The sequence below is a fragment of the Triticum aestivum genome, chromosome 1B (assembly GCF_018294505.1).
Source record: "Triticum aestivum cultivar Chinese Spring chromosome 1B, IWGSC CS RefSeq v2.1, whole genome shotgun sequence".
Taxonomy (NCBI): domain Eukaryota; kingdom Viridiplantae; phylum Streptophyta; class Magnoliopsida; order Poales; family Poaceae; genus Triticum; species Triticum aestivum.
In genome coordinates, this window is record NC_057795.1 from 64,209,291 (window position 1) to 64,227,261 (window position 17,971).

At 48.1% G+C, this 17,971-nt stretch overlaps 2 protein-coding genes across 2 annotated transcripts; one reads left to right on the forward strand and one right to left on the reverse strand.

Moving 5' to 3' along the window:
* The first annotated feature begins 533 nt into the window (after window positions 1-533).
* On the forward strand, window positions 534-15,129 carry LOC123077194 (uncharacterized). Its single transcript, XM_044499419.1, has 14 exons — window positions 534-729; window positions 827-1,020; window positions 1,112-1,597; window positions 1,687-1,939; window positions 7,138-9,407; window positions 9,477-9,529; window positions 9,647-9,767; window positions 9,903-10,103; window positions 12,244-12,522; window positions 12,650-12,917; window positions 13,174-13,411; window positions 13,760-13,907; window positions 14,043-14,301; window positions 14,719-15,129. The coding sequence occupies exons 2-14, from the start codon at window positions 853-855 to the stop codon at window positions 14,766-14,768; spliced, it is 4,794 nt and encodes a 1,597-aa protein (XP_044355354.1). The 5' UTR covers window positions 534-729; window positions 827-852; the 3' UTR covers window positions 14,769-15,129.
* Window positions 5,430-6,097, reverse strand: LOC123107340 (proline-rich receptor-like protein kinase PERK15). Its single transcript, XM_044529329.1, has 2 exons — window positions 5,884-6,097; window positions 5,430-5,669 (listed from the first exon to the last, which is right to left on the reverse strand). Exons 1-2 carry the CDS (start codon window positions 5,959-5,961, stop codon window positions 5,472-5,474), a joined length of 276 nt encoding a protein of 91 aa, XP_044385264.1. The 5' UTR covers window positions 5,962-6,097; the 3' UTR covers window positions 5,430-5,471.
* Window positions 15,130-17,971: the final 2,842 nt, after the last annotated feature.

Below are 17,971 nucleotides of genomic sequence, written 5' to 3' on the forward strand. Positions count from 1 at the left end.
TGCGCATGCATCCCGCTGATGTCTGGCCGCCGAGTACATAAATTCATAAATAAATTAAACGAGACGGATCCGATGATCTCCTCAAGAGCGTGCTTTTAAAATGCAGGCTGCCGCGAACCAATTTGTGATTGGATAGTTAGAAGGTCGGCGATAACCCCAGCCGACCTGAGTCCATGTCCCAAACTTAACATTGCTGCTCACATTTTTCTGAATTTATTTCAGGCTTTCGTCAATCTCAACATACTATGTCGGCTCAGTCTCTCGGAGGTGTTTATAGGGTAGGGTATACGTGAATGTGTTCACGGAGGTGTGAGTGCTCGTTTATGTGAGCAACTTCGACAGTGTTGTGTTAAAAAAAATGCAAGCTGCCTCTCTCCCCGCCATTTTTATATAATTATTAATCCGGTATGTGTATGGTAATTGAGCAAGTTGACCCCGTCTTAGGAAATGCAAGGTCCCTCGGTCACCAGGCCGACCGATCTTTTTTTGTTTCAGACAAAGGGCCGACAGGTCATTTATTTATTGATTTATATATAAGCCGTGGGCGATTGGGCCATTGGTACAGCTCTAGAGCTCCAGATCTGGATCGACTTGTTATCCCCCCGGGGGTCAATGCCTTTGCTTGCTGAGCCTAGGGAATGATTGATCTACAAGACGAGAAGCAACCCCAGTTTTGCTCCTAGCTCCTAGCTAGTAGTAGCTGCTTTCTCCTCCTCCTCCAATCTCCAGGTGAGTAATTAAGATGCAACTAGCTAGCTGCTTTCTTCCGCCCATATTCATATTCATATCCATAATCCATATCTATATGCGAGCTATTGCCTGCTAGAAATCTTCTTGCTCGCATACTCGGAAATGGGCGGATACGAGTTCCAGAGGGCGGAGCTAGATGCACTGGAAGGCGTCCTACGCGATGCAAGCGCGGAGCCAATGAGTCTGACGTTGCCGCTTCTCAGGCACATAACCAATGATTTCTCCCCTGAATCTCAAATTGGTCAAGATAATTCTGCACTGGTTTACCTGGTGCGACGACTAAACTCACATCTCGTTTGATATTAATGATTAAGCAAATCCTATCTCGTTAATTAGTACTCCTCATGTGGTCGATATATAGGGGGTGCTTCCAAGTGGGTGCCGTGTTGCTGTAAAGAAGTTGCAGCTTCATCATTGCTTGGATGATGAAAATGAAGATGCATTTTTAATAGAATATAACAAAATGAAGGATACATTTCAAAATGAAGTTTCTGCTGCAATGAAGCCTTCTCACAAGAACACAGTGCGACTCATAGGCTACTGCCATCACACACAAGAGCAAATTGTCGAATACGAAGGAAAACAAGTTTTCGCAGGGGTCCTAGAAAGATTGATCTGTACGGAGTATGTGCCTGACGGAACCCTTTGTGGACATATCGAAGGTATGATTTCTACGGAAATGGATGGGTACGAGTTCCAAAGGGCAGAGCTAGATGCACTGGAACGCGTCGTACGCGATACAAGTGCGGAGCCAATGAGTCTGACGTTGCCGCTTCTCAGGCACATAACAAATGATTTCTCCGATGAATCTGAAATTGGTAAAGGTGGATTCGCAGTGGTTTACCTGGTACGATTAAACTCATACAGTATGTCGTTAGATATTAAGCAATTCCTATCTCCTCAATTACTAACTTCTTACTGTGGTCGAATATACAGGGGGTGCTTCCAAGTGGGTTACGTATTGCTGTCAAGAAGCTTAGCGAAACTTATTTGAATGATTGTGCATTTCAAAATGAAGTTTTTATCACAATGAAGGCCACTCACAAGAACACAGTGCGATTCATGGGCTACTGTATTCAATCACAAGGTGAACTCGTCGAACACAACGGACAACATGTTTTCGCACAGCTCGCGGAAAGGTTGATCTGTGTGGAATATGCGCCTAAAGGAACCCTTGATGCACATATCGGTAAGATCGATAATACGTCATGCCCACCCTAGTAATAGTTCCCTCTCTATTTTGGTGTTTCTGTTTGTGTGGTTGTTTTTTACTTTGTGCTCACAGAACAAAGATGAGTACCAGTGGAACAAAAAGTAGACTACAATTTTAGGTCACCTGAAACAAACATGACCAATCGTCATACCAATCATAGTACACAAATTTAGGCAAAATGGACCAAATCATAATAAATATTAAAACATAATTTTTTTTAGAACATAAGGCACAAAATTATAATACTCATGAATCAAAACTTGGCTACAAGTGGAACAAAACTTATGATAAATGCAACAAAATATTAGAGGCTTGTGCAATAAAATTTCGGTGCCCATGGAACAAATCAAAATTCTAGCGGAACAAAAGTATTAACTAAGTAGAACGAGCAAAGTATATCACTTGCAAGAACAAATTGGAACTACTACTGCTGCCACTTCACCACTTCTTGTGCCGACTTTGCCATCCTCACGTGGTACCAATTTCCTTCAGCTTTTGTGTGTGGGAATGAATTCAGATTTCCAAACAAGTGGAGGTTTTTTCTTCCTTCCCCAATATCCCTCGTTCTACCCAGCAATCTATAATGGGGGCGGAGAAGGATAATTACAGGAAGCGTTAGAACAAAAAATTAATGTAATTGGGACAAAACTTAATCAGTAAATGCTCACGTCTGTCTGACTGTCTGAGGATAAACGAAGGCATGAAACAAGGAAAAAGACGAGGATGAACAACTATTGGAATAAAAGCAAAATTAAACTAGCAGAGCAAAGTATATAAAGTTGCAACCAAATCATCAGCGAGCACCTCATCACCGCGCTAGTCTCCCCTCCCGGCGGTAACAACTATTGGTGGCTCACCGGCGTCTATGGCCCCCAGGCGGATGAAGACAAGATGGCTTTCCTTGCCGGTCTACATGACGTCTACGCCTTGGCCCTTGGCTTATTGGTGGCTCCTGAGGCAGACAAAAATAACCCGCACGTGAACCGGCGGATCATGCATCACTTTCAATGCTTCCTTGTCGACGGGAGCTTCATGACATCTCTATGCATGGTAGGCGCTACACATGGTCCAGCGAGTGCGAGATTCCTACTCTTGTCTAGAACAACTGCATCGTCTCCTCCTCCTGGGAGGATGCACATCCCCACTGCATGCTCCAGTGCCTCTATTCGGCTGCTTCGGAGCACTGGCCACTCCTTCTTGATTATGTCCTGTGTACCCATGGGATCAAGCGGTTCCACTTCGAGTGATTTTGGTCGAAGCTTAATGGTTTCCAGCTATTCGTCTCTGAGGCTTGGAACTCCATTGAGCATGACCCTGATCCATTTCGCCACATCATCGTGCGCCTTAAGGCCACCACACGTCATCTCCAGAGCCGGAGCACCAAGTCTATTGGCCAAATCTCGGTGCAGCTTCAGATCGCGTGTGAGCTCATTGCTCGTTTGGACGCCGCTCAGCACTTTCGGCGGCTCTCCACCTCGGAGGCCTGGTTGCGACATAGGTTGAAGGCCGCCTACCTTGGCCTTGCCTTGCTCGAGTGTTCCATCATTCCGCAGCCTCGTACCATAAGCAGAAAAACCGCATCTTCGAGCTCAAGGTGGGTGATAGAGTTGTCTCCACGTCGGAGGCGCTTGCTGCTGCGGGATTTGATCACTTCACCAGTGCCCTTGGGACATCCGAGGACCGCGACTTCTCCATTTCCCTTCGGGATCTACATGCTGGTGCTCGCGATCTCAAGGCCCTTGATGAGCCATTTTTCGAGGCCGAGATTTGGCGCGTTGTCAAGGCTCTACCCTCCGGTAAGGTGCCGGGGCCAGACGACCTCACCCCTGAGTTGCTCATTAGCTGTTGGGATGTCGTGAGGAAGGACATTGTCAACGCCTTCAACAAATTCTACTCCCTCAATGCGCGAGGCTTTCAAAAACTCAACGAGGCATACATTACCCTGCACCCCAAATGTGCCGGCCACACTCTTCGACTTTTGGTACATTAGCCTCATCCATCTGATGGCGAAGTTGTTCGCCAAGTCTCTCTCTCTCTCTCTCTCTCTCTCTCTCTCTCTCTCTCTCCCTCCCTCCCTCCCTCCCTCCCTCCCTCCCTCTCTCTCGTTGGTCCAGCAAACGGCGTGTGTTCTGCACAATCTCAAGGTTCCTCGGGTGATGGCCTTTGACTCGGTATCTTGGCCCTTTCTTCTGGCCCGAATATCCCTCTCCTCCGCAGAAAGGGCGTGTGATTCTTGGGCAATGTCAAGGCGAAGGATAACGGGAAGGTCCGCATGAAGATGCAACTTGCCTTAGAGAAGAGGCCCTTACTCCATCTCCCGCCAAGTGCCACCCCGTTTTCCCGAGCTTATGTAAAAGCCGCTGGCAAGGCTCCATGTGCTCGCATGGCTCATCCCAAGCCTTTGACACGATGTCAAAGAATCCCGGGTGACAGGACCAAAAATTCTCGAATTTGAAACATCTTGGTCGCTTGGTCCCCTTGTCATCGGCGAGGAGGAGAGGGTAGTGATCCGAAAGTGAAGAGGAGATGGCATGGAGCATATGGGAGTTAAAATGCATGTCCCAATCAGCATTGCGGAACACCGAATCAAGCTTGCAAAGAGTTGGGTTTTGATGCTCGTTACTCCAAGTGAATCGTTTGTTCTGCAGGTGAATCTCTCTGAGCTCACAAGAGTGAGTATATCACGGAAACAATTGAGGCGGCTGTGATTACCATGTCTTCTATTTCTATCTCAAGCATGATAGATTTGGTTGAAGTCGCCCATGACGATTCACTTAGTGCGATTGTTGGGTTTTTGTGAGATTAGCTCGTTAAAGAAGTCATCCTTTCTGTTGGAGGCCGTGGGAACATAGACACTAGTGATCATGAAGTAGGTATCGGTGTGAATCACATTGACCACTGCCGAGAGGCAGAACTCAGTAAAGTTGATGTCTAAATTCAATACGGACGACACTATCGTCCCAAAGCATGAGTAGGCCCCCTCTAGTTCTAATAGCCGGATGCTGAGCAAAACTCCAAAGTCTATTGCCGCCGAGGTAGGAGGCGACAAATTGGTCCACTGATTCCGTCTTGGACTCCTGGAAGCAAACAATGTGGCAAGAGGAAGAGGCGATCGTCTCATGAACCGTCGCCCGTCTATCCGGGTTAATTAACCCTCGCACATTTCAACTCAAAAAATTTATGTTTTGTTTTTTTCTATCATCAGGAAACTAGGGGTCTCGTGGCACTCACAATTAGAGCCCCGTCGGGGTTGCATGAAGTGTGCTTACTGAACCAACTCTTTGCAAAAACAAAGAGAGAAATAATCTGGAAGCTGCGTGGAGTTTGAGGTGAGGGTGGCTGCTGTGTAGAGTAGAGGTTGCAAGAGATCTTTGCACAACCATGATCTTCATTCAGCGCTCGCGACGACGAACAACCAAGTTACAACCAACAGGAACGTTACAGCAACTAGTTCCTGTTGGTTAAGGGATAACAGAGATAACAGAGAGCTTTGCTAACATCAGGGCAACTAGTGCCTACTGCCTTGGCTCTGTGAAGTGGGGAGAAACAATGAAAGCACTTGCCCACCAATTGAGGGGGGATTTGGGGGTCTGAGGACGCTGCCGTTGGGCAGGTGCTCGAAGACGAGCATCTGCAGACCCCCGTCCTGGCAGTAGCCGATGAGGGTCACCATGTTCCGGTGCCAGATCTCCGACTGCCTCCTCACCTGCAGCAGCAACATTGCACAAGGGACCCCATGAAGCGAGAGTTGAATTCAGTCAAGGCAAGTTCATCAACTCTCGAGTAAGTAGTAAGTACAGAGGCAATTACTTGTCGAAACGAAAATCCAGCGAGGTTTTCAGAAACTAAATGAGAATGGCAAAATGCAGCGCTGTCACACGAACTAGCAGATATTCAGAGTTTCAGATGGGTTTCCTTACCTCGTCGACGAAGTCTTGGCGCGGCGCGCCGACGCGGCGCTTGATGGCGACGACGGTGCCGTCGAGCAGGAGGCCCATGTAGACCTTGCCGAAGGTGCCGGCGCCGACGAGGTTGGCATCGCTTTAGTTCTTGGTGGCGTGGGACATCTCCTCCAGCGTGAACCGCCTGGCGCCCTGGTAGTCCGGCGCCGATGACGTGCGGCCACACCTGCCCCACTCCACTGAGACCAAACCATTCGTGCACGACGGTCACCGGATGAACTTGCGGCAGGACATAGAAGCTGCTAGTGTCACGTACGTACCTAGCGTGGGAGGAGTTTCGTCGGAGGCGCTGTCGGAGGTCCGGCTACGGCGCGCTCTGAGCCGCCACCAGCAGAGCCGCGGCGGTGCGAGTGGTAAGCTGCTGACCAAGGAAGAGCGACGACGGAGGGCCGCTATAGCTTCGGCATTCATCAATGCGGCGACGTCGCTCGGTCAGCAGCTCCGGACGGATCACTCGTCGAGCAGCCAGATCGGACCAAGAAACGCACCGAATCTAGACGATGGCTGGGCTGGGTGTTTTAAAGAGCAGAGCACGATGGCAGGGATGGATGCAATTGGGGTAGCTACTAGCTGGTGCGCAATCAGAGGAGGAACAGAGCAGCTAGACAGCCAGGCTCCAGGGGGCATCCTGTACTTCGTCTGCAAGGCGATGCGCGGGGGCGGCGTTTGCAGCGGAAGACCCGGGGCGGGGGTGCAGCGGCGTCCCATCGCCGCCCGGGCATTGGTGGCGGCCGGCCTCCTCTTGAATGCGTCGCAGAGACGCGTTGGGGGCGACGATGATGGAAGCAACGCGCACGCCTCCCCCTCGAAGGACAGGCGGCGTCTCCGGAACCTCGCCACCAAGCTCAGCTGCCTGGATCCAGAGACGTGCAGCGGCCGATCCAGATCGGGCACCAGTGGCACGACAGTGGACACAGGGATAACAACCGGGGGGAAAGAAAATTCTCCGGCAAGCGGGGCGGCGGCGGTGGCAGCTCATGTTGTCCGGCGAGCCCCGAATGGCACGCGCCGGGAGGGGCTGGTGGGTGGGTGGGTGGGTCGCCCACTCATCTTGTCCGCTGATTTTTCCAGCTGTGCCAGCTAAGTTTCTCAAGTGTTTGCGATTTAGGAATTTTGAGAGGATACATGCTTCGGTGTTTTATCTATTTCTATCTCATGTAAGCCTTTCGGTATGACAAGATCAACTTCATGACATTATCAATACTTCTGCAGGTAAGTATGGTGAACTTGACTGGAACCAGCGTTATCAAATTATAAAAGGAATTTGTCAGGGTTTGCATCATCTCCATGACGAAATGCACGTTGTTCACAGAGATATCAAACCAGCCAATATATTAATAGGGGATAATGCTGTGCCTGGTATCTCACACCTTTTATTCGCGGATGACAGCCTGTTATTTTTTAAAGCTAACAGCGATCAGGCTAATAAGGTAAAGAACATCCTGGACAACTATGAGAGAGCCATTGGACAGCTAATAAGTCCATCTAAATGCTCCCTGCTCCTTGGAAACAAATGCTCACAAGAAGATGGACAGGACGTAATAAATATCCTGAATGTAGTAACGGTGACTTTTGAGGAGAAATACCTGGGTTTGCCGGTTCCAAAAGGACGTATGGTAAAAGGGAAATTCAAGCACACAAAAGATAAAGCGAGGAAAAGAATGAATGATTGGACAGAAAAATATTCTTCCAGTGGAGCTAAAGAGACACTAATTAAATCAGTGGCCCAAGCGATTCCCACTTTTGCAATGAGTGTCTTCAAGTTCTCAGCAACCCTCTGTGAGGAGCTCATGCACATGACCAGAGACTTTTGGTGGGGAGATGATGAAGATCGCCGACGTATCCATTGGTTGAGTTGGGAGAAACTTACAAAACGTAAAAGCCAAGGAGGTATGGGATTCAAAGATCTTAAAGTTTTTAACCAGGCTCTTCTCGCTAGGCAAGCCTGGCGACTGATTGCACATCCTGACAGCTTGTGCGCGAGAGTACTTAAGGCAAAATATTACCATGGGGCTGATCTGCTAGACACGGCGTTTATTCATAATGCGTCGCCGGGTTGGCAGGGCATCATGCATGGTTTGGAACTCCTTAAAAAAGGATGTATTTGGCGCATCTGCAACGGAAATAGTGTTCGCATTTGGAGAGACAATTGGATCCCAAAAGGAAACATGAAAATAAACATGAACCCAACAAGGTCCCGAACTCGGTGGGTAGCAGACCTCATCGACCAGGAGAGTCACGCTTGGAAGGAGGACTACATCATGCGTATATTTACATGCGAAGACGCAAATGATATTTTAAGTATCCGACTACCAAATTATGATGATGAGGATTATATTGCGTGGCAGCCCGAAAAAAATGGAATTTTCAGTGTTCGTAGCGCATATCGGTTAGCCATGGACGAAAAGGGTTCTGGGGTGATTGGGTCCAGCCACAATACCCAAGGAGACCGCAGTATTTGGAATAATATCTGGAAGACAAATGTACCCCAAAAAGTACGTATTTTTACATGGAGACTAGCATCGGAGTCACTGGCGATTCAAACTAATAGATTTCGTCGCATCCCAGGCCTCACCCCGATTTGTAATGTATGTGGGGCCGAGGATGAAACAGGCTTCCATATGGCACATCGATGCACATTTGCAAGGGCCTTGTGGCACGAACTCAAGGAGGCATGGAACCTGCCTCCTGAGCAGGAAGTAGAATATACTGGAAGGGATTGGGTCCTAATCTTGCTAGATAAGGTGAGTGAAGATATGAAACAAAAATTTATGCTATTTTGGTGGCGTGTTTGGCACCATAGAAATGACGCGATCTTCGCAAAAGGTAAAGCGAAAATTTCCCACTCTGCTCGTTTTCTGCAAAACTACCTTGCAAACATCCGCTTGATTGCGGAGGGAACTTCTGAGATAGATCGAAAAGGGAAAAGTCCGATGGTTAACTTGCCATCAGTGCAACAACATGATCATACAAAGGAAAAAGGATGGACAATGCCAGAGCTCGGATGGGCTAAGGTCAATGTTGATGGAAGTTTTTTGGAGGAAAATAGGAGTGGAGCCTGGGGAGCTGTGATTCGAGATCATGATGGAAGAATTATCTTATCAGCTTGGGATTATATACCGCGGTGCAATGGAGCGGACTGCGCGGAAGCCATGGCTTGCCTAGAAGGACTAAGGATGGCAATGTCGGGGACGAATCTACCCTTAATCATCGAGACGGATTGCAGCTCGGTGACAAAGGCGCTTATCCTCTCGTCTATTGATAGATCGGAGGTTGCAACAATTGTAAAGGAGTTTCAAGCCATGAAAGGGAACAGAGAAGTAAAAGTTTGCAAAGTAGATAGAAGGGACAATAGGTTAGCTCATAGTCTTGCCCAGTTGGGGCGTAGAGAGTTGCTTGGTGGGGTTAGGCAAGGCTCTGTGCCAACCTGCGTGTTGAGTGAGGCCTTGCACGATTGTACGAACTATGTTTCTCTACTTAATTAATACAACTCTCTATTTCAAAAAAAAAAATATGCTGTGCCTAAAATCTATGACTTCGGTCTCTCCCAGATATTTCAAGAAGAAGAAACTGAATGTATTGTCGAAGAAGTCTACGGAACAATGTAAGCTAACCCGATCCTCTTGGTTATTTGGTTTTGTTTCTGCTGACACAGGTACTTCGATAACCAAATTGCATTAGAGTTAGTCGGCCGATTGCCTCACATCTAACATATGTGCAGGGGATATATGGCACCGGAGCTACGTGTTAAGGGTATGGTGTCATTTAAGGCTGACATATACAGTTTCGGCCTTGTGATCGTGGAGTTATTGACCGGGATGAAAGGATATATTAATGAGGATGTGAGAAAACTTTTAAACCACATTTGGATCAAAGTGTTGCCATTCATATATTTGTATTCTATCGATTGCTAACTCCTCAAAACAGAGAATGTATTTGAGCCATTCTGACACGTATATTGGTGTAAATTTGTACAGACACTTAAGGATTTGAGAAAAAGATTGGTAAAAGAAGGAGCGTTTTCATCATGGGAAAACAAATACCACCAAGTTAGAACATGTCTGGAGATTGGGCAGGACTGCATACAATACGACCCAGATAAAAGGCCCACTTTGTTGGAGATTATCCAGCGGCTTAATGAAGCGGAAGATATGAACTATTCTGCAGAACTTTGGCAGGTATGGCAAATCGAAAGCATAAGAAAACAAATGTTCTTTATCCACCTTTTCACTTTAGCTTACGTATTGTTTAAGGAGAATCAATCTTACCCGGCTTACATCCTCACGGACACAGTACAGAAGTACTCTCTTTTTTTAGAAAAAAGGCAGGAGCCCGACTTTATACATAAAGCCACCAGGCAGAGTTACAGCACCAGATACCGACATCCAAACAAGTTAGAACACCAAGGAAATTAAGTAGCATTATAAGGCCACCAAGTACAGAAGTACTCTCTCCATTCCTAAATATAAGCTACTCCCTCCGTTCCAAAATAGATGACTCAACTTTGTACTAACTTTAGTATAAAGTTGGGTCATCTATTTTGGGATGGAGGGAGTATTTTTTACAGATTTCAATACAGACTACATACTGAGCAAAATTAGTTAACCTACACCCTAAAGTGCATCTATATATATCATAATGTAGTTCTTACTGAATTCTCTAAAAGTCTTACTCTTTTCTTTAGCCATTAGGATTAACATATAGCAGTTCACGAGGAACAAAAGGCCCCACGACCCTATCCCTCCCTCGCCGCCCCCGCGAGGCGACGGGGAGGGGCCTTCGATGCGCGCCGCCGGTCGCCTACTGCCCGCCTCCCTCGCCGCCACCTTCGCCCGAACGGCGCCCGCCGGCGGCGGGGTGTCTTCTTCCCCTCACGCGATGGGATGGCGCGGGTCGGCCTCCTCGGGCCTGGGTGCGGCACTGGCGTAGGTTGCCGTGGCGTGGCGTCTCGCCGGCGCGGGCTGCTTGCGTGGGTGTTGCGGCGGCGCGGGGGACTTCATGGTGGTGGTCCTCGCTTGGTGCGGCGGCCAGATCTGGCCTACAGGCACAACGAGCCGCGGCGGTGTGAGACGGTGACTGGTGAGCCATGCTTTGGCGCGGTGGTGCTCTACACATACTCGAGTGGCTGCGATGGCATGCAGGGCGACACTGCCTAGATCTGACCCGTCGGGATCCAGGGGAGCTCCGTGGTGGTTGGCCCTACTGTTCTTCGAGCTCCAAAACTTCGACCTCGCTTCATATCGGCCTCCTCGATCTGGACACCGACAGGTTCCGGTCTTCCTCTCGGTGATCTGAGTTTTTGGCGCATGGCGCCACTAGATATCTAGATCGGAATTGATCCAGTCGAACACGTCCTCATCTTCGGCTAGAGAGGCTTCTTGAGGGCATGACGTGAAGCTTTGCCATCTTGTCGGTGCCATGGGACATGTCTAAGTATAGATTTTCACGGTGTTGACGGAGGTGAAGAAAGTCATGGTGGCTGCCATCGGAGGCTTGTAATGGCGAAGAGGATTTTTGGTTGCGTTGAAGAATGGCGGCACCGATTTTTCCTGTGTGTTGGGTGTTGGGTAGTAGCAGCGGCGGCCTTGGCAGGAGGAGGCGACAACACAGGTGGAAAGCATTTTGGTGGTGCGCTGTGCTCTCGAGTACCGAGCTGCGATTTCCAGGGTGAAGGATCAACGTCTGGCCTTCATTGGTTGTACCTGCATGGCCTTCCTAAAGACATTGTTTTGGGATCTCAGTCTTCAGGGTGAAAAGTCAAGATCCCTGATTGGGCGACGACAACACTTCTGCATTGCTTTCTTCTTGGAGGTGTCATTTTTGAAGAATCTCTTTTGCGGTCCTAGTATTGTCTTTGGTGGTGGTTAGAGTGTTGTTGTTGCAAGTTTTCATCATTGCGACGAGGTCTTTATTTTTATATTTCTCTCTTATTTATTTTGTTGTTGGTTGTGTGCATTCTAGATGTGTTTCGATATCTTGTTGGTGCAGAGGCTGTGTGTAATTGATATCTTCGCGATATTAATATATTCTCATTTTCAAAAGTTCAAAAAATAGCAGTTCACAAAGCCATCTCCAACAAAATATATGTGCTAATTAAACTAATAAATAAGAAAAGGAAATACGTAACAAGGCGAAGACACCGTGTAAAATAGAGAGGAACACAAACTCTTGCCATGAAGTAATCGTCTCTTCAGCGAGAGAAGGCACCTTGTGAACTTCGCAGAAATCTTACGACTCTAGTCCTACATGACACATCTAAGAGCACATTGACATCACACATGGCATGGATGCTTACATGTTGATTTATATAAAGTGCAGTCAGGAGATGAGGAATCCGACTTATCGGATACAGAAGCTTTGGAGACAGAGACAACAGCCGAGTTCCTTCCAAGTGACGAGGAACCCGCCTCTGCAGACACGACGGGAGAAACAAGCACAGAGGAGCCTGATAAAGCAGACCTAGTAAGTAAGTTGCCAGTGTCGGTGGACCTGTCAGACCTAACAGTCCTGGAGGAAATCACAGATGATTTTTCACACGAAAGAATAGTTGGGAAGGATGGCACGTTCAGAGGTTCTCATAAGGCATTTGTTTATAAGGTAAGCAAGTTCTCGGATGGAAGTTAGGATGCACTGCTTTGCGTTGCTGGTGTCATTTGAGTTCTACACGTTCATCGATCTTAATTATATATACACACACATACCAAATGTATATATATTTGAACAGGGCGACGTTCCACGGCGAGAAATGGTAGCTGTGAAGAGGTTAATTGGAGTAGCAATTCCAGTTGAAAAGTTTAAGAGGGAGGCAGAGCAGTTCATGAGTTTGGATCACAAAAATATAGTAAAGGTGGCCGGCTACTGCCACGACCAATCTAGAGGACATAAGCTGGTACGGTTCAGAGGAGATGCACCACCACAAGCCATTAAAGGTCCTGAACAATTACTCTCCTATGAATATATGCACAACGGAAGTCTTCGCAACTATCTTATTGGTATGACCGATCACTAATCGATTACTGTTTACTATAACATCTGTAATCAGTTACTGTTTTCTTTAACATCTGTAATCAACTACTGGACAATTGCTTTCGATGGAAGAGAGCTGCAACGTCCAGTACAAATCATATATGGATGGATATAATTTGGGAACTGCTTGCAGAAATAGAAGGAAAATCAATCCATTTATGGTTTACTTCACGAAGCTAGCTCCTCGTTCATTGATCTCTCCCTCTCTACTTGTTTTATTAGGTCAAGGATCTCGTGAAATTGATTGGCAAAAGCGCTATAAATTGATCAAAGGGATTTGCGCAGGCTTACATTACCTCCACAAGGGTCGTGCAAATTGTCCAATTGTTCATTTGAATTTAAGCCCGTCAAATGTATTGTTGGACGAGAACTACATACCACGCATCACAGGGTTCGATTTTTCCAAGCTCATTGGTGAAAAGAACACCAAATCCGTGGTACTTAAGCTGAATGGACCCATGTATGTATGCTCTCACTGCTACTGGTTTAAAATTAGCCCTTGAATTTGCTCATGATACATGCCTATATTTTGTTCTTTTCGAAAAAATGACTATGTTTTGTGGCCAAATCCGTGGTACTTAAGCTGAATGGACCCATGTATGTATGCTCTCACTGCTACTGGTTTAAAATTAGCCCTTGAATTTGCTCATGATACATGCCTATATTTTGTTCTTTTCGAAAAAATGACTATGTTTTGTGGCCAAATCCGTGGTACTTAAGCTGAATGGACCCATGTACTTAAGCTAGTCTGTTGATCGTAATATACTAATATGCTTTAATTAAACTGACATGTTCATATGTTTTGCAGAGCTTACCTGCCACCGGATTTCCTGCACTCCAAGGGTCCTGACCTCAAATATCTAGCTACGGTAGACATATACAGCTTGGGTCTTATCATTCTAGATATCGTAACGCAGCAAGAGATCAAAGGCAACCATGGAGTGCTTATTAAGAGCGTAAGCCAATTTTCTTAACGTTTTGATCATGAGATAGCTTTTATTGCTTGATGGAAAAGAACAATAAATTCCAACATTATCTAAAGAAATGATTATTTTCCTTTTAAATCTTTGATGATCTAATATAATCCACAGATAGAGGAAAACTGGAGGGAAGAGTCACAAATAACACGGTTGTATACCTCACTAGAAGCTGACGAGCTGCGGCAAGTAAAAATGTGCATTGATATTGGCCTACACTGCGTCCAGTCCAAGCCTGAAAAGAGACCTACAGCTGGGGCCGTCATGCTCTGGCTTGACAAAGGGAGCAAACCGGTCCCAGTTCCAAGAGCAGGTGGAGGAGTGCCAATACCTCCAGTCCCTACTAATATCACCCATGCAGGTCGCATCCAAGGTATTCTGATTGTGAACTCTCAAGTCTCAATTGTTAATTCCTTCATTTGCATGCAATGAATATTCTTCGATAAAAATATAATATTCATCTACTTTAATTTCTATTCATCCAAATTTATCAGTAAAAGCAGCCAGCTATTCACTAGTACTCCCTTCGTTCCAAAATAAGTGTCTCAACTCTAGTACAACTAATGCAGTGAATATTCTTTGGTGAAAATTGCATCTATGAAAGGAAGTTAAAATACAGTGTCTTCATCTACTACTATTTCTGTTCGTCTATGTTGATCAGTTGAAGCATCCACATATTATAAGGGCAATCAAAATATGGTACTCTAAAATGTTATTTCTGCCGCTTTCACATCGTACATGCAATCTAAGATAAGGCTCTCCCTCTCACTGTAAATAAATATGTTACCAGAAAAGGAGAAGGCGGGATTCCTGAAACGACACTTCGGATGGAAGAAGTAACCAACTGAGGTGGCCTGTATTCCTGTGAATATTATAGATGGTTCGACAAAGCTCGTGGTTAACCGAAGGAGGATATTTGAGAGCTTTTGTGTTGGAACATGGTCATCTTATGCGTCCGCAGCCGCCAAGGTCATCAGGGAGTGCTCGCTGCATGCACCGGATCACGCTCTGTCAGCCAAGTGAGTCGTGCGCACATAGTGCCACACATGTAACGTTTAGTTGTGTAGTCTGAACTGCTATGTGTCGTGTAACCTACCTCATGTCTGTGTATGATAAAGAAAGAACCACATCAGTGGAAGAGTTACACCAATATTATGGAAGTGGCCGTAGTTGGAGGTGGAGGTTTAACCTCCTTTTTGAAAAGCAAAAAAAAAAAAGGTTGGAGGTGAGGTGGTTTTGCTACATGCTGGTTCTGATCCCTCTCATATTTTTGTTTTCTTGTCTATATAAGTTTCAAATTATTCGTACCATGTGCCGTCTTGCACTCTGAATCCATCCATGAGACTTCTTTCTTTTCCTAATTGATTTATTCTTTTATGGTAATCTTGTGTCACGTTTATTGATGTGATTCTATCACCATACCTTGGCGTTCTTTTCTTAAACTCCCAAACACACCCAAAAATGGTTTCCCGACGAAAACAGGCAAAAAAGGTGCACAAGCGTGGTTAATTTCGGGAAAGTACGTAGACACAAAACAAAAAGTAAAAACATCATAAAATTTGGACTCATCGCTACTCATTTTTTTAAGAAAAGGAGGATGACCCCCGGCCTCTGCATCTGGGCGATGCATACGGCCACTCTATTAATTATTCTCACAAGACCTTACAAAGTAATACCACAGTAAGCCTAAAGCCGCCGTCTAAGCAACAAATTGTCGCTACACCTATCCAGTTGCTGAAGGGGCGCAGATAGCCTGGGCCTAATAACAAACAGACATCGCAGCCAAACCTAACATCTAAGATCTGAGGACCCATCCAGGACGCCTGCCGGGCATGGGCCTCGCCGGTCCGGCGTGCTCTCAGAGGCCGTCGCCGCCAACTGCCACCGCTCCATCTTCAGAACTGTACCGATGCATCAACCTTGCTCGGTCTAACTATCGTCGACGCCACCATGGCTCTAACTATCGTCGACGCCACCATGGCGCCCAACGGCACCTCCCTGCGCGCAAACAGCTGAGCACGTCGCGGTCGCCACTGATACACCTCAGCACCATACTGCCAAGTACCACCAACCGACACAACTTGAAGTCTTTGGAGAATCTGTCGTGCGTAGCACCTGCCGACCAGGCATGACAAAGCGTAGCACCTGTCAGTCAGGCATGACCTGACATCTCCACCGAAGCTCCGTGCAAGACGAAGCCGCTCCACCTCCTGCCTCTGACTTCCAGCGCTGCTCCACAAACGATGCTCCCAAGAGAGAAACGACACCGCAGTGCCGCCATCATCCGATCTGGAACACCAGATCCTAGGGTTTCCCCCAGAGCAGCACGAGTGGGTCGACAGTAGTTACACGACGATGCCTCCATCAAGGTAACGGCGTAGAACGCCGCCATCGCCTGCCAACGGCTCGGTTTTCACCGGCAACCATGTTTCCCCAACTCGCAGCCGGGACTAGATGATGGATCCCGAGATCCGATCACCAAGCCTCTGGCCGTCCATCTCTGATGAAGAAGATGACCACCACCATTGGCCAGCGAGACGACGCGAGATGAAGTAGGGCGCTGCCAGCGTGCGTCCTAGCCAGTACCACCGGCGCTCGGCCCATCCCGGACCACGCCTCATGACCGAGGGCAACGGCAAGCACTGCTCCAACGAGGACGCAGACCGGAAGCCCAGATCCAGTGGCCACCACCAAGTGCCGTTCAGGGGCAGCCCCGCCGCCGTGAGGGACGCCGCCCCACGGGCAGCAGGCGCCAGCCACCGGCGGAACTCCGCCGCGCGCCACCGGCCGCGACGAGATCTGCGCGAGAACGACGGGGACGCCCCGCCTGTTGGGGAACGTTGCAGAAAATAAAAAATTTCTACGCTTCACCAAGATCAATCTATGGAGTCATCTAGCAACGAGAGAGAGGAGTGCATCTACATACCCTTGTAGATCACGCGCGGAAGCGTTCAAGAGAACGGGGTTGAGGGAGTCGTACTCGTCGTGATCCAAATCACCGAAGATCCTAGTGCCGAACGGACGGCACCTCCGCGTTCAACACACGTACGGTTGGGAAGACATCTCCTCCTTCTTGATCCAGCAAGGGGGATGGAGAGGTTGATGGAGATCCAACAGCACGACGGCGTGGTGGTGGAAGTAGCAGCAATCTCGGCAGGGCTTCGCCAAGCTCTACGAGAGGGAGAGGTGTTGCGGAGGGAGAGGGAGGCGCCGGGAGCAGGGGTGCGCAGCCCTCCCTCCCCCCTCTTTATATAGGGGCCCTGGGGGGCGCCGGCCCCCTGGAGATCCCATCTCAAGGGGGGGACTAGCTCCCCAAGTCAAGTGGGGCGCCCCCCACCCCTAGGGTTTCCAACCCTACGCACAAGGGAGGCCCAAGGGGGGTGCACCAGCCCACCAGGGGCTGGTTCCCTTCCCCACTTCAGCCCATGGGGCCCTCCGGGATAGGTGGCCCCACCCGGTGGACCCCCGGGACCCTTCCGGTGGACCCCCGGGACCCTTCCGGTGGTCCCGGTACAATACCGGTGACCCCCGAAACTTTCCCGATGGCCGAAACTGGACTTCCTATATACAAATCTTCACCTCCGGACCATTCCGGAACTCCTCGTGACGTCCGGGATCTCACCCGGGATTCCGAAAAACTTTCGGGTTACCGCATACTTATATCTCTACAACCCTAGCGTCACCGAACCTTAAGTGTGTAGACCCTACGGGTTCGGGAGACACGCGGACATGACCGAGACGACTCTCCGGCCAATAACCAACAGCGGGATCTGGATACCCATGTTGGCTCCCACATGCTCCTCGATGATCTCATCAGATGAACCACGATGTCGAGGATTCAAGTAATCCCGTATACAATTCCCTTTGTCAATCGGTACATTACTTGCCCGAGATTCGATCGTCGGTATCCCAATACCTCGTTCAATCTCGTTACCGGCAAGTCACTTTACTCGTACCGTAATGCATGATCCCGTGACCAAACACTTGGTCACATTGAGCTCATTATGATGATGCATTACCGAGTGGGCCCAGAGATACCTCTC

Bases quoted from the DNA above. Each gene is read 5' to 3' on its own strand.
- LOC123077194 (XM_044499419.1), top strand. From the start codon at position 853: ATGGGCGGATACGAGTTCCAGAGGGCGGAGCTAGATGCACTGGAAGGC. The intron at 9,768-9,902 runs GTGAGAAAACTT...AAATTTGTACAG, and splicing joins AAGGATATATTAATGAGGAT to ACACTTAAGGATTTGAGAAA. The intron at 12,918-13,173 runs GTATGACCGATC...TTGTTTTATTAG, and splicing joins TCTTCGCAACTATCTTATTG to GTCAAGGATCTCGTGAAATT.
- LOC123107340 (XM_044529329.1), bottom strand. From the start codon at position 5,961: ATGGGCCTCCTGCTCGACGGCACCGTCGTCGCCATCAAGCGCCGCGTC. The intron at 5,670-5,883 runs GTAAGGAAACCC...TTGCTGCTGCAG, and splicing joins GCCAAGACTTCGTCGACGAG to GTGAGGAGGCAGTCGGAGAT.